General features: G+C 67.9%; 4 protein-coding genes across 4 annotated transcripts in view; 1 reads left to right on the top strand and 3 right to left on the bottom strand.

Moving 5' to 3' along the window:
- CHLNCDRAFT_53640 (hypothetical protein) overlaps positions 1 to 741 on the bottom strand; it is a gene marked incomplete at both ends in the record, with an annotated part of 12269 nt that extends 11528 nt beyond the window's left edge. The window contains 2 exons of the mRNA XM_005845745.1: positions 259 to 386; positions 644 to 741. Of these exons, the coding sequence (XP_005845807.1) occupies positions 259 to 386; positions 644 to 741 (226 nt within the window). The remainder of the gene's footprint in view (positions 1 to 258; positions 387 to 643) is intronic.
- Positions 742 to 1594: 853 nt separating this feature from the next.
- Positions 1595 to 10023, bottom strand: CHLNCDRAFT_136531 (hypothetical protein; the record flags this gene model as incomplete). Its single annotated transcript, XM_005845744.1, has 26 exons — positions 1595 to 1872; positions 2044 to 2114; positions 2245 to 2380; positions 2592 to 2655; positions 2834 to 2909; positions 3090 to 3176; positions 3288 to 3486; positions 3660 to 3760; positions 3915 to 4000; positions 4162 to 4255; positions 4382 to 4458; positions 4653 to 4708; positions 4833 to 4921; positions 5173 to 5241; positions 5417 to 5471; positions 6146 to 6278; positions 6585 to 6683; positions 6881 to 6988; positions 7174 to 7289; positions 7462 to 7528; positions 7705 to 8106; positions 8245 to 8321; positions 8486 to 8596; positions 8723 to 9086; positions 9262 to 9680; positions 9822 to 10023. 26 exons carry the CDS (start codon positions 10021 to 10023, stop codon positions 1595 to 1597), a joined length of 3636 nt encoding a protein of 1211 aa, XP_005845806.1.
- A 1072-nt stretch (positions 10024 to 11095) lies between these two features.
- CHLNCDRAFT_136530 (hypothetical protein) lies at positions 11096 to 16159 on the bottom strand (the record flags this gene model as incomplete). Its single annotated transcript, XM_005845743.1, has 15 exons — positions 11096 to 11164; positions 11382 to 11456; positions 11621 to 11730; positions 11969 to 12098; positions 12293 to 12399; positions 12608 to 12698; positions 12929 to 13068; positions 13238 to 13313; positions 13471 to 13540; positions 13759 to 13874; positions 14012 to 14104; positions 14332 to 14479; positions 14750 to 14904; positions 15157 to 15579; positions 16139 to 16159. The coding sequence occupies 15 exons, from the start codon at positions 16157 to 16159 to the stop codon at positions 11096 to 11098; spliced, it is 1824 nt and encodes a 607-aa protein (XP_005845805.1).
- A 1447-nt stretch (positions 16160 to 17606) lies between these two features.
- On the top strand, positions 17607 to 20157 carry CHLNCDRAFT_56254 (hypothetical protein; the record flags this gene model as incomplete). The annotated part of the gene is made up of 12 exons (XM_005845855.1): positions 17607 to 17683; positions 17847 to 18009; positions 18158 to 18232; positions 18369 to 18461; positions 18589 to 18667; positions 18767 to 18846; positions 18944 to 19013; positions 19164 to 19236; positions 19386 to 19442; positions 19578 to 19635; positions 19764 to 19854; positions 19947 to 20157. 12 exons carry the CDS (start codon positions 17607 to 17609, stop codon positions 20006 to 20008), a joined length of 978 nt encoding a protein of 325 aa, XP_005845917.1. The 3' UTR covers positions 20009 to 20157.
- Positions 20158 to 21319: the final 1162 nt, after the last annotated feature.

The raw sequence follows: 21319 nt of genomic DNA, 5'->3' as shown, positions 1-21319 counted from the left end.
GCTCATGGAGGTATTGTAGCTCCCCAGGTGAGCGCCAGAGGTCAATGCTGACCTCTGGTGCTGCCCACGAAAGGCGGCGGCGGGCACCCATCAGGGCGCCGCACAGGGCAGGAGTCAGTCGCAGGTGGCATTCGCTGCGCCCGTCCCCACGCACCCGAATCTCAACGCAGGTCACAGGCACACAGTCAGGCACTGGCAGGTGAAGGCTGGCCCGGCAAAACAAAACGAAGGCTGCGACTGCGGCCCCCAGGCCCCCACCGGCCTCCAGAGCGAGCCCCTTGACCACGATATGGGGGAAATCGGGCCGCAGGGATGCCCGGGAGGCCGGGTTGCTGATCGGCTGCTGGCTGCGCTGCCCAAGGCTGGCTCCCTCGCTGCTTGACATGCTGATGGGTGGGTGGGTGAGTGTGGAGGGTGGGGGTGTGGGGGTGATCGGCGCGAGGCCGGCGCGATGGCTCTCTGTGAGCGGACGGGTGGGCTACTGTTGGCTATAATAGGCTATAATAGGCTATAATAGGCTATGTATAATGGCTCGAACTCATCTGCCTCTGGATGCAATTCAAACAGGGCAAAACCTGCGCGGAGCCCCAATCAGCAGCGGCTGCCCAATCAGCAGCAGCTTATCTTTCTCTCTCTTGCCCACCTGCCCACACTAATTGTGCGCCTGGCTGTCGCAGCCGGCAACAGGACGAGCACGGCGGCTACCAAGCACACCACCGTGCGCCTGACCGGCGCAGCCATGGCAAGCCTGCAGCTGAGATATAAAGAGCCAAATGTGAGCACTGGGGTGCGGCGGCGGTAAGGGGATGCAACCAGTACATGGGCGGCGTCTGCCGGCGGGACGGGGCAGCTGCGGTGGGAGCTGGGGCCCCGGGCCGGCCCCGCTGTGTGGCATGGCGCAGGCTGCAGCAGGCCATCCCAAGGCGCGGAGACAGCGCAGGCGGTAGCAGCGAGGCCGCGGCCCGGCTACACCTCCTGTCATGCTCGCAACGCAGACCTGCTCAACTCCAGCGAACTCTTCGACTTGACTGGCTTGCCTCCTCTCCTTCAAAGAACTAGCCGGGCTAGGACGACCAGCAGCAATGGGGCTGCTGCCCTCCGTCCTTCACCGCCAGCCCGGTGGCACAGATAAGGTGAAATCCTGTGAATTGCACACCAACTTGTTCCTTTGGTGCACGATCGTGGGGGTGGTACTTGCCGGACGTGGCAAAGCCCCCTTTCACATGGGGCCATGGGGGATTGCCTCATCTTGCGGCGGTGCTGCATCCTGTCACGAACTGTGCACAACTGACCCGCAGGAGCGGCGCGAGCGGTCTGCACGTGGCGGGCGGCAGCCACCAGCGCCCGCGGCTACAGGGCGCTGGCAGCTGGGTGGCGGCCAGCAGCGGAAAACTCGATTCACTGATATGGCATGCCAAGATCCACCAATGTCATGAAAATGAGGGTACTGACTGAAAGGGAACAAAAGGCAGGCAGGAGTTGGGCTGGAGAAAGCAGGCGGTGATGGCAAGCGTCCGACGTTGTCAAGTGCGGCGGGCGTTACAGCTGAGGAAGGGGTAGGTTTACTTACAGTCTTCCTCAGCATGCACCTGTGTCAATCCCAGTTCTCCTGGATGCCAGGCGCCAGGGCTTCGCGCAACCCCGCCTGCTCGGCCTGCGATCCCGCCAGCGGCGGCGCCGCCTGCCGTTCCTCCCCACAACCGGGTGCCGGCTTGAGCCACAGCTTGGCCACCACGTGGGTCGGGCTGCCGCTGGTCTGGCTGCGCCGGCTGCTGACGAGGATGGGGACATGGGCCAGCATGCACAGCGTGAGCGGCAACTCCACAGGCGAGATGGCGCCGGGGTTGCGCAGCGCCGGGAGGTTGGGGATGTCTGCGGCACGCACGCCAGGGTGTGGTGAGCAGGCTGAGCAGCAGGACTGGCATCTCCCAAACGTTGAGGGGCGGGGGATATGTTCCCGCAGCACATTGTCGCGAGGGTGGTGGGAACAGACATCGGCTTCACCCTGTTGTAGCCACCCTGCCCGCCCCGTCCCTTGCCCACCTGAATAATCAGGCTCATCCTGCTCGCCGCGCTGCTGCTGGTTTGAGGCCGCGTGTCGCAGCTCCAGCACCCTGTGCAACGCAAAGCAGGCGAAACCGAACGGCTGACTGTCGAGACAGTGCAGGAGCAGCACCAGCACCAGCAACCCCCGGTGCTGCAGCAGACCCTCAACACAGCACCAGGCGCATGCCCCTCGCTCACTTGTCGGCGGGCTGCCAGGCGGAAACGATGGCTCCGTCGCCGCCACGCAGCAAGGAGCCGGTGTGGATGCGCACATCGCAGCCCAGGGCAGGAATGTAGGCATCAAAGAAGCGGGAGCCTCCCAGCTGCATCACCACTGTGCCAAGGAAGAGATGGCATCGGCACAAGGACGGGTCAAAGGGAGGGAGGGCTTTCCCCAGGCAGAGGGGCGAACCGGACCAAAGGGGACATTGCCAAGGCTGGCACAGAATCAAAGCTGGGCTGCGCTGCGGGGCTGAGCTGTCTAAATGCAAATGAACAAGCAAGCAGGCTGGCGGCACCGCACTGCTGCTGTGCAGAGGCCACACCTGCGTCGCACACCAGGGGCTGGCGGTACAGCATGACGCAGAGGTACAGCCGCAGGCTGCCATCCTGAAGGCAGCGGAGCAGACGCAGTCGCAGCAAGCGGCATCAAGCCGGCTGGAGGGGCTGGCCGGGGTGCAGCCCAGCCCGGGTGCCAGGCAGAACTCCTTCCAAGCCCAGGCAGTGCTGCCACCCCACATACCACAACCAGGCCCCTGCAATCCAGACCCACCATGGCCCAACCCACCTGCACACTCTTGGCTGCCATCTTGCGATCATTGGCATGCGCCGCAATCGCCCCCACCTCACGTGTAGGGTACAGCCTGCAGTCGAGTTGCCAGCAGCAGCAGGCATGCGGCGGGGCTCATTCCGTCAGCCGATGGCACCTGCTCGCAGCAGCGGCAACAGCGCTGCGCCACAACCTGTGGCGTGGGCGGCCTCCCCGCTTCCAGCACAGCCTGCCCCACGCTTTCACCCTGCCCCAGCCCAGGCGCCCCACACACCCGTGCCGTGCCATGCGCTGCTCCTTGCTGCCCTGCCGATCCAGCAGCGCCGCCATCAGGCGGTGCACAATGATGTCTGGGTAGCGGCTGCGCGGGCAGCGGGGGCGGTGGGCAGGGGCTGGAGGGCAGGCGGGACCAGCGACAGGAGAGCAGAGGGGGCCGCCGTCGCTGGTGCCTCATCACAAGGCGGCAGCGCACCGGATGGGGGAGGTGAAGTGCGTATAGTGTGTGACGGCCAGGGCAAAGTGGCGCCAGAAGGACTCGTCGGGCGTCTCGCCGGTGCAGAAGTAGCGGGCGTTCTGCATGGGCTTGGTCGCCAGCAGCGTGATGACTTCCAGGGCTGCGGGGTCGGTGGCTGCGGACTCGCGCAGCGCGCTCAGCGACTGCTGCAGCGAGCCTGCGGGGAAGGGCGGAGGTGGAGGCGGAGGCGGAGGCAGCGCGCGGGGCGTGTAGCAACGTTAGCCTTGGTGCAGCGCGCAGTTGCGTTGCGGGGCGTGCAGACTCACACAAGAGTCGAGGAGGCTGTAAGCCAAACCATGCAGAGGAGCTGAGTCTTCCCTGTCCACCCACCCGCCCCCGAGGTGTCCAGATGGAAGCCCAGCTCCGCCGCCGTGCCCGACAGCTCCGCCATCTTGTGTGTGTTGGGGGGGGGGTGGCAGCGCAGCAGCGACCTGCGTTTGGGGGTGTCAGGGGCATGTGCCGCGGCGACGCAGCGTCAGGCGCAGATCGGACAAAAGACAGACAGGCAGAACGACGCCACGCCCTGCACAAGACCGCGGCATGGACGCAGCCCGCACACAACCCCGCCGCCGCCCACACGCCCACCTGTCTGGGAAGGCTTCCGCCACCATGCGCGCTGTGGTCATGTTGGCAAGCAGCATAAACTCCTCCACCAGCTGGTTGGCCTCGCGCTGCGGCAGTGGTGCAGGGGCGGGGAACGACGATGTGATGGTGGCTGCAGCGCGTGCCCTGTATAGTTGGAGAGGGCGAGGTGCAGGTGGTCGTAGCATCCGTGTATCAGCAGCTGCGCAAGAACATAAATTAAAGACAAAAAGGCACAAGACATGGGCACAGCAACAAGGCAGGTGCCCGCCTGCTCATAGACGCCATAGTCCTGCGGGTTGCCCTCGCCATCCAGCTTGAAGTACAGGCGGGTGTTGTCCAGCCTGCGACACAGGCGGTACAAGTGCAGCACGCCTGTGACGACAAGACAACAAGGGGCCCCGGAGCAGGGCCTGAATTGGCAGCACAGCCAGCATCTGGGCGCCGCCGGCCCGCTGCCAAGGCCCCACCTCAGCGCCCCGCTGTCAAACCGCCGCTTGCGCAGGCGGCTGGCGATGCGGTGCAGGGTCAGGCTGTCCTTCACAACCTGCACACCCATGCGGCCAGGCCGGGGGGAGGTTGTCTGTCCAGCCAGCGCCGCCGGCAAAGCACAAAAAGGCCGGCAGCAGGTTGTCTGCCCCGCCACACTGGGGTCACAACGCGTTGGACGGAGGGAAGCAACAGGAGGGCATGAGCCGAGCGGTGCAGTGCTCAACACAGGCATCACGCCGGCGAACTCACGTCTGGCCAGCTGTGCCCTCCAGCCAGCTCACACGGCGGCTCCTGCCCCTCCAGCGCTGCAGGCGGGCGGGCGACCGAGCATCGGTTGGGGAGGCACGCGGGTTGGCCGTCGCCTGCAGACGCGCCGGCAATCCGCACCTCAGCTCACCAGCCCACCCACCCACTCGTGGCCCTGCCCACCCAGGAACTGCCCCTCAATCATGCTCTGCACGTGTGGGTAGGCCAGCTTGCCGCAGGAGCGGATCACGGTGCGTCCCGCCCAAGTGGACCTGCATGGGGCGACGGCAGCACACGGCCATGCAGGCAGGGAGCAGTTGTGCAAACATGCGGGTGGGATGGAGGTGAGCCTGGGCCAGGTGATGGTGGGTCCCGGCCCGGCAGCCCTGGTGCCAGCCGGCGGCAAACGCTGGCCAGCAAAGCGGCAGCATGCTGCGCCTGCTGTGGCTGATGGGCCGGCGAGGGGCTGCCGCGGCAAGTCGATGGGCTGCTGGCGTGCTGGCTGGTGTGCTGGCTGGCTCACAGGATGTCTCCTTCAGGGCTGAGATCCCACACCACGCTGAACGCCAGACGGTCCACACCAGGGTTCAAACTGCAGGCAGGCGTGTGTGGTGGCGGTGCATACATGCATGTATGTTGGGAGCGGACAGGGCAGTGCTGCAGCCAGGGTGGCTTCCCAGGGCAGCAGCTGCCCACGGTCACCACCAGAACAGGCGTGAAAGGCAGGGGTGGGACGCGGCGGCCGATATCGAACTGCTTGCCTGCACAGCTCCTCACACAATAAGCGGGGCAGCATGGGAATGACTCTATCCACCAAGTACACTGGAGCAGGCGCCGGTGGGAAGGGGAGGCAGTGCAGGAGCAGAAATGGGCAGGCATTAAGAGCTGGGATGGTGAATGCACTAGGAAAAAGTAAGAAAGACCTGTTCCCACCCGCAAAATTCTGGGCAGCCGGTGGCAGGCCATGCGGCTGCTGGGGCTGGCGGAAGAGGCACAGGCACAACCACGGCAGCCAAGGAGCGCCGGGGGGTAATCCACCGGAGCCCAGCGCAAGCCTTCCCCCGTCACAGCCACCCCCCCCAGCCCGGCAGGCGCCCAGGCCTCCCCCCCCAATGCACACACACACACACAACACCAACACCCACACACTTGAGGGGTGCGGCTCTGCGGCCTCTCGGTCCGCCGTTGACCAGGGTTTCACAAATTGGGACACTCCGGAAATGTGCACCCCCACACGGTAGCCGGCCCATTCAGGCACCTCTCCACCGCAGGGCCAGGGGTGCAGCGGCAGGGGTCCGGCGCACAGAACGGCCAGGCAGGGACCAGTGGAGACCAGCTACCCGGCGCCCCAGCGAGCGCCGCAGGTGCAAGGTGCAACCTCGCTCGCCGCATCCGCACGAGCAGAGCTCGGCTGCGTGGCTGGGCGCCGAGCCGCCGCCTAGCGGCAGCGCCGACGACGCGGCGGCGGCAGGCGGGCTCCCAGGGGGCAGCCGCACCAGAGAGTGCATCATCCAGGTCCCTGGCGGTGGGAGGATCGATGCTGAACACTCGGTGGCGGCGCAAGTCGCGGCGCGCCGCCACCTCCTCCTCGCTGATGCTCCAGGGTGTGGGGGGCAAGCAGGCCAGCACCTGCATGGCACAGGGCCGCAGCCGGCCAAGCGCGTCTGGCCTCTGCCCGCCCGCCAGTTGCCCAACCACAGCCGCCGCCGCCGCGTCGCCCACTTGCCCATCCACTGCCGCCCACCACCCACACGCACTCTGTCCCACCCCACCCACCCACTCTGCCTCCACACCACCACCACCAACTCACACCCACGCCGCCACCGCCGCCACCAACTCGCAACCACATCCACACACACGCGCACAGCACACCCACAACCCGGGCTGGACAGCACACACACACAATCCTGGTTGGACAGCGGCAGCTCAGCACACCTCTGGAGTGAACTGGTCGTCGTCCTGCACCTGCTCCATAGACAGCAGCGCCGCCGTCTCGCTGGCAAGGTCGCCAGCCTGCCCCAGGCTGGCACGCACCTGCACCGCGGCGGCGCGCGTGGGGCGGGAAGGCGGGGCGCTCAGCCGGCAGCGGGTGAGCGGCGCAGGGAAGCTTGGCGGTATGAGGGAAGAGGGCGGTGCGCAGGCGGCAGCGGCGGTGCGAAGCCCCGGCGCCGCTGATTCCCGCAGCAGCCTCCCTTGCCGCCGGAGATGCGCCCACCCCGCCGCCGATGCACCCTTGCCTGCGCCAGCGGGAAGGGGAAGCCGGGATCCCAGGCCGCCAGCCGTGCGCTGACCAGCGTGCGCGCCGACAGCGCCAGCGCCTGCGCCTCAGTCTTCAGCATCTGTGCCAGGCGGGGCAGCAGGGCGGCTCGCCGGCGGTCGGAGGCAGGGCGGCTGGCGCACGGCCCTAGAGTGGCCGTATCCTGAAGTGCTGCCATGGCAAATTGCTGGGTTGCCCGTAAGCAGCGCACGTCACGCGTGTTGGCTGAGCGCATCAAAAGCAGCACTGCACCCCCCTTCCGCTCACCTGCTTGATCTGTGGCGGCAGCGTGGCGGAGCGCACCATCATGCGGGGCAGGCGGGGGTCGCATGGGAACAGGAAGAAAGTGCCGGTGTCCTTCTCCCCCTCCTGCTTCATCACGCCTGCAATTGGGATGGGTGGCGGACAGTTCAAACGGTCTCCACGAGAGGCGCATGCTGGGAGGCAGATAAGGGGAGTGGATAAGGCAGGGAGCAGGACAGAGGGGTATGAAGGAGCGCCAGAGACGTGGCAGGGCAGCACCTCAGCAAGCCCAGCAAGGCCGCTGGCACGCACCCACAACCGACTCGCGGCGGCGCGAGGGCTCCAGCACAGCCACCACCTCGCCGGTGACGCGCCACCCCTGCGCCATCACCGGCAAACACACAGCAGGCAGGGCAGCGGAGTTTGGGCAGCGGGCAGGGCACAGCAGGCACCAGGCTAGTGTTCTGCCCGCCGCTCAAGCAACAGAAAGGAGGCTAGCAGCGCCAGCAGACCCCGGACAGGAGCACTGCTCCACCATCACCCTCCTTCACCCACCTCCATCTGCCGCAGCTGCCCCGCAATGAACTCCAGCGCCGCCACCGGCTGCCCCGCTGCTGAGTGCCAGCAGGCGAGGCGCGGGTCGCCGCCGCCGCTCAGAGGCGTGGCAGCGGCAGGAGCGGGCGCTGCGGGCAGGGCACCGCCTCGCCCTGCTCCTGCTGGGCCCGCCAGCGGGGCTGGCTGGATCTGGTGCTGCCGCACTTCCTTCACTAGAAAGTCAGCCATCGACTCTGCCTCCTCCTCCACCTCCTCCTCCACCACCTCCCCTGCTCCTACTGCCTCCTGCGCGGGGGCTGCTGCCCGAGCCACTCCAGCGCCCGCCTTGGGCTCAGCTGAGGAGGCCGGACCGGCGCCCTCGCCGGCTATCAGCCCTGCTATGTCGGCATCCAAGTGCAGGCCCTGCAGCATCAGCCAGAACCGGCGCTGGCTGGGTCCGTCGGCGCGTAACGCTGGCGCCGGGAGTGGCTGGCTGGGGCAGCCGGCAGGCGCACGCCGCGCACACGGTGCCTTGCAGCTGCCCCCGCCCAGCCCACCCACCATCACATCTTCCTCCACTGTTGCCAGCATCGCCTCCTGCTCCTCCTCAGCCATCCCGCCCTCGCTGCTCACCGAGCCTGCAGCAGGAGGGCGAGAGGGGCAGACACGCGGGTGGCGGCAGGAGCTCAGCGGGCAGCAGAAGCTCGGCCATCGCCCTGCGGCACAAGCCCATGGCGACAGCCAGCGCCCGCCCCAGCACACTCGCTGGCTTGGCCACCTGCCTCGGCCTGCCGCGCCCCACCTGTGCCCTCGCTGCCCTCCTCCTCGCTCTCCGCAGCCGCAAGCGCTGGGTCCTGGGCCCCGCTGCTCAGCGGGGTTGGGCCCATCGCGACGCCCAGCTCTCCGCCGCTAGCTGCGGCAGCAGGGTGGCGGCAGGGTTTACCCGGGTGCAGAGCAAGGCACCTCAGCAACCACCTGCCTGCCTGACCCTGCCGATGAAGCCCCCTGCCTGCCTGCCTGCCTGACCCCCCCCCTTCACCTGAGGGCAGCAGAGCAGGAGATGCCACCAGGTCGCCCATCGGCCGCCGCTGCCCCGAGCCAGCCCAGGCGGGAGGCGTCATGGCGGCAGGGCCCGCCGCCACGGCCGCCGCCAGCGGCGTGGGCGGCGGCGCGCCGGCCGCCGCGCCCGCCGCCAGCCGCGACGGCAGCGGGAGCACATTGCCGTGGGCCGCTGCCGGCGCTGCCGCTGCTGCCGCGGGCGACTGGGGGGAGGTGGCGCCGGCGCCTGGCGGCCGCGCCGCAGCTGCCGCTTTGCTGCTGGACAGCTGGTACCATTCTGAGGGGGGCAGGATGCGGATGGCCACTTCATCCCCCTCCACCGCCCTGTTTTGCAGCTTGAGGCCCTGCACAGGCACAGCAGCGGCAGCAGGAAGCTCAGGACCGCCGCTGGCTCCCGCTGCGAGCCTTTTCCAGCCCTGCTCTTCCTCTCCCATCCAGCTGCCACAGCTCCCCCTCCAGTTCCCTCCCAACACCTCACTCGCCCACCCCAAGTCATCCCCACCCCAAGCCGCCGCTCACCCGAATGAACACGTCAGTGGGGATGCCCGGCAGCGAGCAGTAGCCCTGGGTGCGGTCTGACGGGTTGCAGCGAAAGGTGGCGCGGAACAGAGAGCCGCTCTTGAGCCCTTGCTGCAGCAGGCTGCTGGGCAGGTGGTCTGCGTAGTAGGTGCTGCGCCGCCCGCTGGGCTTGCGCGCGCCGGCTGTGCCGCCGGCCTCGCTGTTGACGCCGCTGCTGCCCCCAAACCGCGACGGGGTGGCAAAGGAGCCGTTCACGCTGCCGGGCGTGCCGGGCCCGCTGCCGCCGCTGTACCGCTGCTGGTGGCGGGACACGGTGGTGGGCGTCGATGCCGACGCCCCGGGCTGGCCGCGCCCGCCGCTGCCCCTCGTGCTGCTGCCGCCGGCAATGCCAGGCGGTGGCGGCGGCGGCGGCGTATACCCTGCAAAAGGGGGAGCGGCGTAGCCATAGGCATAGCCGCGGCGATAGAGCAAGGCTGTATTGGCTGGTGGCTGCGGCGTGTGTGGCGGCGGCGGCGTGAAGCCTGCAGGCGCGCGGCGGCCATGGCCGCTGCCAGCATGACTGGCTGGCGGCGGCGCCTGCGGCGGCGTGAAGGCTGGCGTGCGGCGGCGGGCATAGCTGCCGTCAGGGCTGCCATACGCAGCGCCATCATGGCCAGGCGGCAGCGGCTGCGGCGGCGTGAAGGCTGGCGTGCGGCGGCGGCCATAGCTGCCATCAGGGCTGCCTGATGGCTGCTGCGGCGGCAGCGGCAGCGGCAGCGGCATGGAGGCCCCTGCAGGGCTGCCTGATGGCTGCTGCGGCGGCAGCGGCAGCGGCAGTGGCATGAATACCCCTGCAGGGCTGCCATCGCTGTGGCCTGCAGTCCCGCCGCCAGGCGAGGCAGCGGCGCTGCCGTGCCAGTTGTGCTTACCACCGCGGCCTGCATGTGGCTGTGGCGTGCCTTGGGCTGCAAAGTATGGGGCGCCGTGTGGGGGCGCAGGATGCCGCTGGCCCGGTGTGCTGCTGCCGCTGCCTTTGGGCTTGCTTCGCCAGTAGGGGCGCTTCTGGCTGCTGCCACCATCGTCGTCAGGTGTGCCCTGGCCTGCCTGCTGCTGCTGCTGCTGCTGCTGCCTGCGGTTGCCACCGCCGGTGTTGACACCGCCGCGCGGCGCTCTGCCGAGGCCGGGCGGGGGAGGCGGGGGAGGCTGCATCGCACTCCGAAGCCTTGGATGCGCGCCTACGTCCCGTCTGCGCGCAGACCAGAAGGAGCAGAAGGGTGTTGGGCAGGGTTCCTCGAAACAGCCTGGACAGGGCAGCCTGGGCGTCGCGGACAGGTTTCGACGGTGTACAGATGTCCGAGAGGGATGCTGGCCCAGCCCGCTGGTCCACTGCTGCCACCCAGCAGCACGTTAACTGATCGAAGCGCTTCGATGGCAGCTGGCGCACCTCTACAGTCAGTCCGATCAACAGAGATGGTGCATGTGGCGGCGACTGGAGAGCATACAAGCGCGCCAGCCCCAGACTTGGCAGTGCCAGGTACGGCCGCTGTCCCGCCCCCGCCTTTGTGCGGCCGCCCGGCCCGCAGCACATGCACCTTCCTGCTGAAGTAGATGTGGCTGCTGCTGCATTACATTACGGCAACTACAGCTGCTTCCATCACGCCCGCCCAGAGCGGAAAACTTGGATGCACAAGCCTCACAGCCAGCTGCCGCCGCCGCCTCGGCCGTGCGCTGGCCAGCCGACCGCCGCAGGGCCTCGTCTCGCCCCCACGCCCGCCTAGCGCCGGCATGTGATGACAGCGACAGCCACATGCGCGCAGTCGTGCCTTGTGTTGTATGTACCAAGCAAGGAAAGGGATCAGAAGGTGATTGTGATCTCCTTCTTGGCCATGTCATATACCATGTCCAGCGCCTCGGTCAGAGCCACCTGGGCGGGGCAGGGGGGGCATGCTGAGCACCAGGTAAAGTGTAGTGGAAAGCGTGGCAGGCGGGCGGCTCGCCGCCCAATCAGAGCCCAGCGCTCACGAGTCCTTGCCCGCTCCCGAAGCACAGCAAGCCGCCCCAAATGCAACCTGTTAACGTAGCCAGTCCCCCCCCCCAACCCCCCCACCCTCCCCTCCCCCCCCCCCCCGCAAGCCCCCCACCTGCCCAAACTTGGTGATGTAGTTGGCATTGATCTTGAACTCCTTGGGGGCGCCCTCAGGGTTGGCCTTGAGCGCCTGCAAAAGAGGGGGGCCGCGGGGTGGGCGGGCAGGAGCGGGTGGGCGGGCAGGAGCGGGCGTACGCACGCCTTCCGCGGCCCGGCGCGCCGCCGCCCCGCGGCATGTCGCCAGCCCCGGCGCCAAGCGCATGCGAGTGCGGCAGCAGCAGCTGCGGCGGCCACCTGCGCCAGGGCACAGGCCCCCTCATCCTTGATCTCGTTGTACCCCAGCTCCAGCTCGCGCAGCGCGTCGTTGGTGTGCTCCTTGAAGCCTCGGGAGAACCAGATGGCGCCTGCAGGGGGCCAGCCCCATGGCCGCCATTGGTGGGGGAGGCCGGGCAGGGCGCGACGGCGCGGCGCGGCATCCCGCCTTGTGCAGGTCGCGGTGACGCACGCTGGAGCGCAGCTGCATGGCACCCGAGGGGGCAGGGCCCCGCCCCCCAGCCCTACACGTCCCAGCCCTACACGTCCCAAGGCACGCCGGTGCGCGCCCCAGCCCGGCCCGCCACCCCCTCACCGCCACCCCCTCACCGTCGTTGCCCAGTCCGTTGCCGCGCAGGTCCAGGCGGCGGATTGTGTTGTTGTACATCAGCATGTCGGCCACGGCCTTGACACCATCCCCGCTGCCCACCTTGCACCAGCCCATGCCCAGCACCTCCAGCTGCAGCGAGGGAGGCAGGCGGGTGAGCAGGGAAAGCCGGCAGGGGCAGGCAGGCAGGGAGGCAGGCACGCGGGGTTGAGAGGCACACGGGGCACGGCCGCTCCTGCCCTCCGCAGCGCTGGCGCACCCAGGCACCACCCTCCCTGCTGTCCTGCCCAATGGTACCAGCCAGGAAAGAGACTGTACCGCCTCACCTTCATGTCGTACTTGATGATGTCGGCAAAGGCCTGCGCCCCCTCCGGCCCCATCGGGTTGTAGCTCAGCTCCAGGCTGCGCAGCTCCTCGTTGCCCTTGAGCGCGGCTGCAGGGAGGGGTGGGGGTGGGTTGAACTCGCGCCAGGCAGCGCGCCAGGAGCGGGGGGTGGAGAGGCAGGAGCAGGGGCCCGGAAGCGCACAGCTGGCAGGCAGGGGCGACGCGCAGCGGCCAGCCGCGGCGTTGCGCGGCCGGGCAGGTGCAAGCCCTACACCCAGCAGCAGCAGCAGCGGCGGCGTGCGTAAGACGAGTCTCACCCGCCAGCGCCTTGGCGCCGTCCTCGCCGATGTTGTTGCCGCCCACATCCAGCAGCTTGAGCGAGCGGTTGTCCTTGATGGCCGCCGCAATCTGCGACAGGCGGGGCGGAGGGGCAGGGAGGAGGCGTGGGGGCACGGCGTTGGGCGCGGCCCAAGCGCAGAGGGCTCATGCGAGGGGCCAGGTCAGCGCCGGCAGCTGGCATCGCCCCTCCTTCGCACGAGCACACATGCACAGCCCGAAAGCGAACGGCTGCGCCAGCTCAGCGTGCGCCAGCTCAGCCCGCTCGGCGCCTGGCGTGCGCCAGCTCAGCGTGCCCCCACCTGGAACGCGCCGTCGTTGCCCACGTCGTTCATGTTGATGTTGACGTCGGTGATGGTGGTGCAGCCGCGCAGCAGCTCTGCCAGCGCAAACGCCCCCTCCTTGCCCATGCTGTTGTTGCCAAAGTCGACCGCCTTGAGCTCTGCGGCAGGCGAGGGAGCAGGAGGAAAGGCAGCGGCGGTGTGCTGGCGGTGCAGGGTGTCTGTGGCTGTTGGATGATGGGAGCTGGGTTGGGTGGAGCGCACAGCAGCGGGCTCTAGAGCGGCGGTCCCAGCGCAGGCGCTAGCTTCAACACAGCCAGCAGGCCCCACCCTTGTGCTGCTTCAGCGCCTCGCACACCGACTTGATGCCCTCGTCGCCCAGCTCGTTGCCCTTGATGTACAGCTCCTGTACCGCAGGGCGTGTGGTGTGCGAGCGTGTGGTGTGGTGGGGCGTGGTGGGGCACAGCTCAGATGCAGGGAGGGCGGACCGGTGTGATGGGCCGGTGTCAGTCGAAGGGCCAGCAACCAGCAGCACGTTGCACCAGCGCCGCCCCCGCCCCCACCTGCAGCGTGTTGTTCTCCTTGAGCGCAGCCGCCAGCAGCGCGGCGCCGGGCGTCTGGATGTAGTTGTCGCTGCAGGTTTTGGGGGGTGGGGTTGGGAGGGGAGAGGCGTCATCAGGCGGAGCGGCGTCATCAGGCAGGCAGGCAGGCAGGGCGGCCAAGGCAGCAAGTTGGTGGAGAGGCGGGCGGGCAGGCAGATCGGCAGTGCCGGCCCATCCCAAGCCCCTGTGCTCCCTGTGCTCCGGCCGAACGAGAGCGCCAGGCCCCAGGCCCAGCGCCCAGGCCCCCACCTGAGGCCGAGCGTCTTGAGTGAGGTGTTTTGCGCGAGCGCCTCTGCCAGCGCGCCCACCCCCTCATAGTCAATCACGTTGCCGTTCAGCTCCAGCACCTCCAGCGTGGTGTTGGTCTGCGTGTGTGTGCGTGGGGGAGCAGATACGTGGGTGAGGGGGTGCGCGGGGACGGCGCGTGTGTACTGTGGGAGTGACTGTGGTGTGTCGGTGCGTGCCAGGGAAGGGAGATGAGAACCAGCCCCTCCCCACACACCTTGAGCATCTCGGCCAGCGCCTTGGCGCCCGCATCCCCGATGTTGTTGCCAGACAGGTTCAGGCTGGTGAGGCGGCTGCCGCCGGCCAGCGCCTGCGGGCAGGGAAGGAGGGAGTGTGTGGGGGCGGGGTGGGGGTGCAGCAGGGCATCAGGATGTGGACCGCGGCCAGGGAGCTGGGCACGCACATAGGCGCAAGTGATGGGCAAGCATCTCATCGAACGGCATGGCTGGCTGCTGGCACCGCGCCGCCGCCCTCCGCTGCCACGCCTGCTGCCGCCTCGGCGTGCCGCCGCCTGGGCCCCCACCCCCACCCTCTCACCGTGGCCAGCATGGCCGCCCCCTCATCCCCAAGCGTGTTTGTGTCCAGCAGCAGCGTCTTGAGCCCGCTGTTGCTGGTCAGCACCTGGCACAGCTGGGCGCAGCCCTGGGGGCCGATGCCGTTCTTGGAGAAGTCGGCGGCCACACACCTGCAGGGAGGGAGGTGCCCGGGGGGGAGGCATGTGTCAGGGGAGGGAGAGCGGGCAGGTGCAGGCGAGAGGGAGGGGAGCTCCCTCGGCGCCGCAGCCAGCCCCACGCGTCGCAACCCAACACTGCCGGGCAGCCCTTCCAGGCGCGCTTTCGCCAAGCACCGCCGCCACCACCACCACACACACCAACCACCACCACCACCACCACACGCACGCACACCCACCCACCCACACGCGCGCGCGCACACACACACACCAAGGCCAGCGCACCTGTCGTTGAACGACAGCGCGTCCACCACGTAGGCAAACCCCTCGTCCCCCAGGTTCTTGGCCGACAGGTCGGCGGTGGCCATGTTGCGCAGCACATCCATGAACTCGTTCAGCCGCTGCTGCGCCTCCTTGGCCAGCCCGCGGCTCTGGATGGACTGCGGGAGGGGAGGCGGAGGTGGAGGCGGGGAGACAAAGAGAGAGAGAGTGTGTGTGTGTGTGTGTGTGTGGTGGGAGCGGGAGTGGGAGGAGGGGGCACGGCGTTGAGAAGGGCAGCGGCATGATGGCTGCAGCGGGACGGCACGAGGGCGACCCTCGAGCACCAAGGCCAGCGGCGCTGGAGAGCCATGATGGCGTGCTCCTGCCGCGTGAGCATGCATGGGGTGGCTGCGGCGCAGCCGCGGGCACACGGCGCCACCTGCCTGCTGCACGCCCGCCACCGCCTCGGTCACCGCCTTGCTCTTGAAGAGGCGGTGGCCCAGGAAGCCGAGGCCGGCAAAGGCTGCCAGCGCCACCACGCCGCCCAGGCCCATGCGCCACGCCTGGCCCATATCCGGCTCTGCTGCTGCTGCTGTGGGCGCAGCCAGGGCCTGCCGTTGCTGCGACACGCCGCGCGAAGCCTGCGTGCTGCGCTGCGCCGCCTCGGCGGTGGTGCTGGAGGCTGCCGCCATGCTCGCCTCCGCCTCCCGCTCCTCCTCCGCCCGCGCTGACGTGGCTGCCTGCTGCTGCTGCTGCTGCTGCGCCTGCTGCTGCTCCTCCACCTCCTCCTCCTCGTCATCGGAGTCGCCCATGGCTCTGCAGGGCAGCAGCTGCTGTAGCCGCCACGGCTGCCACTGCAGGGTGGGCGGCACGGGCCGGCCAGCGGCGGGCGCGCCGAGGCGACGCGGCAGCGCCGCCGCCCTGTGCCGTCCAGCCACCTGGGCGCACCCCGCCAACCTAATTGATTGCATCGCTGCTAGTGCGTGCACTCGGCAGCGAGCTGACAGGGGCGAGGGAGAGTGCTGTCGGAGACGGGGGTGGGGTGATGAGGATATGCAGCGCTCACGAGCAGGTCTGCGGCTGTTGCAGTGCGCGATGCTGGTTCAGGATGGCGCGGTGCATGTGCACCGGTTGCTCATCTGCTCATCATGAAGATGGCTCCCTTTCTTCAGAGGCTGGCCGCCAAGCATGGGCGTTATATTCGATCAGTGGAGGGTGAATTGATGACATATGATGCTTGCAGCAAACCGTGAATGCCGACTTCTGTCGGCCGGACTTTTGCTGTGCCCAGGCTGCTGCTGACTCGCTCCTGCAATACAGCAAGCTACTAGCATGCTACGCATGTCGGCTGGGAGCGCTGCAGCGGCCCGGGTGGACTTTGCTGCCCCTGCCTTCAGCCCTCCTCGCACCCACCTTGTCGCTCTCCGTGCTCATGTGGATCAAGGAGCGGAGGCAGAGGCCGCCGGGGCTTGGTGGGGCACCACGCTGATGGTGTGACCTTTGCCCCGAGCGGGTAGCCGCCGGCGCCCGGGCAATGCGTCCCTCGACGAAGCCTCCCCTCCCTGCCACAGACCCTCCACCATGCGCTCCTGCGCTCCCATTCTGCTGAGCCGCGTCCTCAGCAGGCTGGCCCCACGCTGGTGCATGGCAAAGTTGCACCGCTCCGCCTCCTGAACACCGCCACCTGCTCCACCCCCCGTGCCATTGCCCGATCAGCCCACCGACTCCTGCGCCGCCGTCTCTTGGTACTGGCTCCTCAACTCCCATGCCCTCACATTCTGCTCCATGCCGCAAAGCTGGCCGCTGCCCGTCGGGGGAGTGGTGGGGAATGTAAGGCCTTGATAGCCAGCAATGCTGCACTGACAGATGGGCATGCATCAGCTGCCGCCCCATCGTGCATCGGCCTGCGCCTCTCCACACCTGGCGCCACGACGGCGCAGCTGGCCATGCTTTGCCTGTCTGGCGGGGCAATGCGGCGTTCCCAGCATTGGCGGCGCTGGGATGCCTACCCCAACCTTGTATCCGCCTATCCGCCCCTGCCCAGCCGATGCTCATCGTTCCACCACCGTCTGAACGACCACATATTGCCTTGCTGTTTATCAGAGGACATTGCTTCTGTCAATTGCTCCTTTTTGCTAGCCATCCAAATTGCTCCTACAACTTAAAGCCACCGTTCGTTCACTGAAAGTACACAGTCGGCGCGGTACGCGTGGCGCATTTGTACTGTGCCCCTGTTCTCGACCGCTATTCTCAGCTGCGTGTGCCTTGGGCGAGGCTGCACACACCTAGGGGACACACGAGCCTGCCAGTTTGCCGAAAACCCAAAACCTTTCACTTCCAAGGCTGCCCCCCAGCGCCTCTGCCATGCTAGCGGCTCTCTCCAGCCAGGCCGCCAGGGCGGCAGCAGCCCGAGGGCTGCCGGCAGCGGGCGCCGCGTGCCGCGCGGCAGACCTTCGGTGGCAGCAGCGCCACGGCCAGAACACCCAAGCTGTGGAGGGCGACACCTTGACTGTGGAGGTGCGCACCCCTTGCTTGCCGGCAGCGCCGCCAGCATCTGCATTTAATGGGGAGCGAAGAGTGTGCGGCAAGTCTTCGCCGTCCAACCAGCTCGGCTGCCCGCAGGTCAACCCGTACCGAACGCACCGCCTGGACCCGCCCCCCACCCGCGTCTCCGCCACCAAAGCCGAGCTGCTGCAGTACTTCAAAGGTGGGCGGGGTTTCGGGGGCCGCCTCCGCACCTGGGCTGCCAGTGACATCCACGTCTTTCCACGTGTGCCAGCGTGTGCCTGGCACCTTCCAACACCTGCTGAGCAATGGGCGCTCTGACGCCGCCCATCTGTTCTTGGTCCCAGCGCCCTCCATGCGGTCCTGTACCGCAGACATGTACCGCCTGCGCCGCATGGAGATCTCTGCAGACATGCTGTACAAGGCCAAGCAGATCCGCGGCTTCTGCCACCTGTGAGAGGCCTGGGGGTGGGGGCGGGGTGCTGAGCTAGCAAAATCATTGTGCCCTCTGAGGTCACAATGTGCGAAGGCGGTTGTGGCCGGGGAAGGTCGCAGGCAGCCCAGCGGATGACAGGGGCAGCGCCTGCCCACCTGCGCCCGCCCGCGCCGCCCGCAGGTACGACGGGCAGGAGGCGGTGGTGGTGGGCATGGAGGCGGCGCTGGAGCAGAGCGACTCTGTGATCACCTCGTACCGGGACCACGCGCATTTCGTGGGCAGGGGCGGCACCGTGCTGGAGGTGTTTGCGGAGCTGATGGGGCGGGTGGAGGGCGCCTCCAAGGCGAGCCAGGCGTGCGCCGACCCTCCTGCCCTGTGGCGGGGAAGAAGCGCGCCGGTTCATGATCTGACAGCGAGCAGCAGGCCTGCAGCTGGGAGGTGGTGGGGTGCAAGGGCTCGAGCGGCTGAGGCTGTGCCGCTGTGTACTGCAGGGCAAGGGCGGCTCCATGCACATGTACCGCCGCCAGGCCAACTTCTTCGGCGGCCAGGGCATCGTGGGCGCCCAGGCAGGCTGGGGCCGGGCTGCCCTGCCTCTTGCTGTGTCAGACAACAATTTGGGTTGTGTGTGTCTGCATACAGACCATGAGTGTCTCTGCCTACAAAGCACCGCCTGCCTGCTCAGGCAAGGTTGCTCGACCGCAGGTGCCGCTGGGAGCGGGGCTAGCTCTGGCGCACCAGTTCCGGGGCGATGGCGGCGTGGCGGTGACAATGTACGGAGACGGTGCCGCCCAGCAGGTGGGTTGCCCAGGCTGCCACCTTCAGCCTTTGCCGCGCCAGTGCGCTTTAGCTGCCACAAGCAAGCCTTGGTGGGAGCATGGCGACATCGATTCCGATCCCTGCGCCCGTACCGCCCGTACCGCAGGGCCAGATCTTCGAGTCATTCAACATGGCCGCCCTGTGGGACCTGCCCTGCATCTTTGTGTGCGAAAACAACCACTATGGTGGGTGGGCGGGGTAGGCAGGCCAGCGGCTGCCACAGCCCATTTGCCCTGCCTTCTAACCTGCCGCTGCTCAGCTGTGCAACCCTCCCTGGCATGCAGGCATGGGCACCGCCGAGTGGCGGGCTGCCAAGTCTCCCGCCTTCTACACACGTGGCGGCGACACCATGCCGGGCATGTCGGTGGGTCCGCCTGCCCGGCTGCCTGGGGCGTGCTGCCTGTACCAGTGCCGCACCGTGTCTCGCCATGCGTGCTGCCCGCCGCACCCACCACGCGCAGTGCGACGGCATGGATGTGCTGGCGGTGAAGCAGGCGTTTGCATTTGCCAAGCAGTACGTGCTGGAGAAGGGTGAGTGTACTGCTGCAGCAGCAGACGCGACCCCGATGCCACCCGCACTTGCGTCCCAGCTCCCTGCAGCTCCTGCACCACTCCCAGTCGCACCGGCGCCTGCCCAGGATGCCTGTGCCCACATGCTTTTCTGTACTGTATGTACCGCAGGCCCCCTCATCCTTGAGATGGACACCTACCGCTACCACGGACACAGCATGTCCGACCCGGGCAGCACCTACAGGTGGCGCTGCTGCCCAGGCGGCAGCTCACAGCATGGCATGCATCCACGGGCAACAGCCATGGGCGCGGTGACAGCACACACAATTCACAGCACATACTGGCAATGCACATCAGAGCTGAGAGTGTATGGTGCACATGCCTGTGGCGCAGGACTCGCGACGAGATCAGCGGCATTCGGGCAAAGCGGGACCCCATTGAGCGAGTCAGGTGCCAGGGAGGGTGCGGTCATGGGATGGGAGGGGAGAGAGCCTGGAGTTCTGAGGTGCCAGCGGTGCTGCCTGTCGCGGTCTATCCTGGCAGCAGCTGTCACAGCAGGTGTCATCCAGCCTCCACGGCCTGCAGGCAGCTGCTGGCTGCCAACGGGCTGGCAGAGTCGTCCGAGCTCAAGGCGATTGAGCGGGTGGGTGGGTGGCGGAGCACGACTGTCCTGTCCTCAACAATCAGAAGCATGCACACCAACTAACCGGGAGTTGTGCGCCATGTGTGTGCGTGTGTGTGTGCCCTGCCACCTGCCCTCTGATGGTGCAGGAGGTGAAGGGGGAGATCGATGGGGCCATCGACGATGCCAAGGCCGCGCGCCTGCCTGCCGATGAGGAGCTGTGGACCAACATCTGGCGGGGTAGGCCAAATGTTCCAGGATGCGCTAGGCCTTCCTGCCTGCAGCAAGCTGTGCGACATTGAGGGCATTGGCCCTGCTCTGCCTGCGTGCAGCGCCGCTGGGGGCGACGATGCGGGGCATTGAAAGCTCTCACAAGCAGAGGCTGCCCTCCTGAGTGGGCAGCGGAACATCAAGACGGTGCTGAGAGATGACAGGGGCTGGCAACAGCTGGTGACAGCTCAAATGAAGATGCAGTGCGGGTGGGACGTTCAAGTGCCATCACTTGTTGATTAATTGCAGTGGTCGTGTAACAGTAGCGGGAAAGCAACAGCCACAGTTGGATGCAATGGTCGGTAACAGTCCCGGGAAAAGCCACAGAAAACAGCTATACTACAGCTTCACATGCAGCACGAGCCCCGCCGCCACCTCGAGCACCGCCGCGGGCGGCAAGGTGGGCCCCACCAGCATGCAGGTCCCCGCCCCATCCAGCATCCACAGCTCCACATCCAGCGCTTCGTTCAGGCGCAGCGGCCGGCGCAGCATGCCGATCAGGCCGTCCAGGCTGGCACAGCCCTGCAGCGCCTCCCTGGCGCACACGGCACGCGTCACGCGACACTCCAGTCGGTCAATGGATGCAGAGGGGGGAGGATGCATGGCGTGCCTGCTGGCGTGCCTGCATGTGGCTGGTGCTCTCACCTGTCCTCCAGCACAGGAGCAGACAGGTCGCCCTCCAGGCAGCTGTGCACCTGCAGCACGCGGGCGCCGGGCGGCCAGCGCAGCTGCACGCGGTCGAGCACCGGCGGCGCCAGCAGCACCGCCGGCTGCTGCTGCTGCGGTGCCAGGCCTGGGTACGGCGGCGGTGACCGTGCACCTGCGGCTGGCGCCGCATTGCAGCTGCCCCCCGCCAGCAGGGCGCGGATGAACGATTTGCTGGCAGTGCTGATGCGGCCGGGGTGCGAGGCTGGTGGCGCAGAGGCGCGGGCGGGCTGACGCTGCCCCTGCGGTGGCAACGGCAGTGGGTGACCCGACTCGGCCGCCGAATGGCTGGGTGATAGGATGGTGGTGGCCACAGAGGGGTGGTTAGATGGCTGCGAAGCCGCCGGCTGCCCCGAGCCAGACTGTGCCTGCTGCCATGCTCCATGCTGCGCCGCATGCTGCTGCTGCCGCAAAGGGCGCTGCTGCTGCTGCGGGTGCCGCGTCGCGTGCTGCTGGTACTGCTGCCGCGCCGGCTGCTGCCACCCCCGCAACTGGCGCTGCTGCTGCTGCTGCTGCTGTGTCGCCTGTTGCGCCAGCTCCGGCACATCCTCCAGATACACATCGCGCCCCTCATGCATGCGCCTGTAGTACACCTCTCCGCTGCTGCCGGGGTAGTCTTTGAGCAGCGGGAACGTGCCGTGCCTGCCATCACCAATCACAGCCTCGCGCACGCCGCTGCACAGGCGCCCGGCCGAGCAGGAGGACCATCAGTGGCTCAGGGTTGGTTCCT

This window comes from Chlorella variabilis, assembly GCF_000147415.1.
Source record: "Chlorella variabilis unplaced genomic scaffold CHLNCscaffold_16, whole genome shotgun sequence".
Classification (NCBI taxonomy): Eukaryota; Viridiplantae; Chlorophyta; class Trebouxiophyceae; order Chlorellales; family Chlorellaceae; genus Chlorella; species Chlorella variabilis.
Note: the sequence above shows the minus strand (reverse complement) of the source record. Positions and strands in the feature narration are given on the sequence as shown.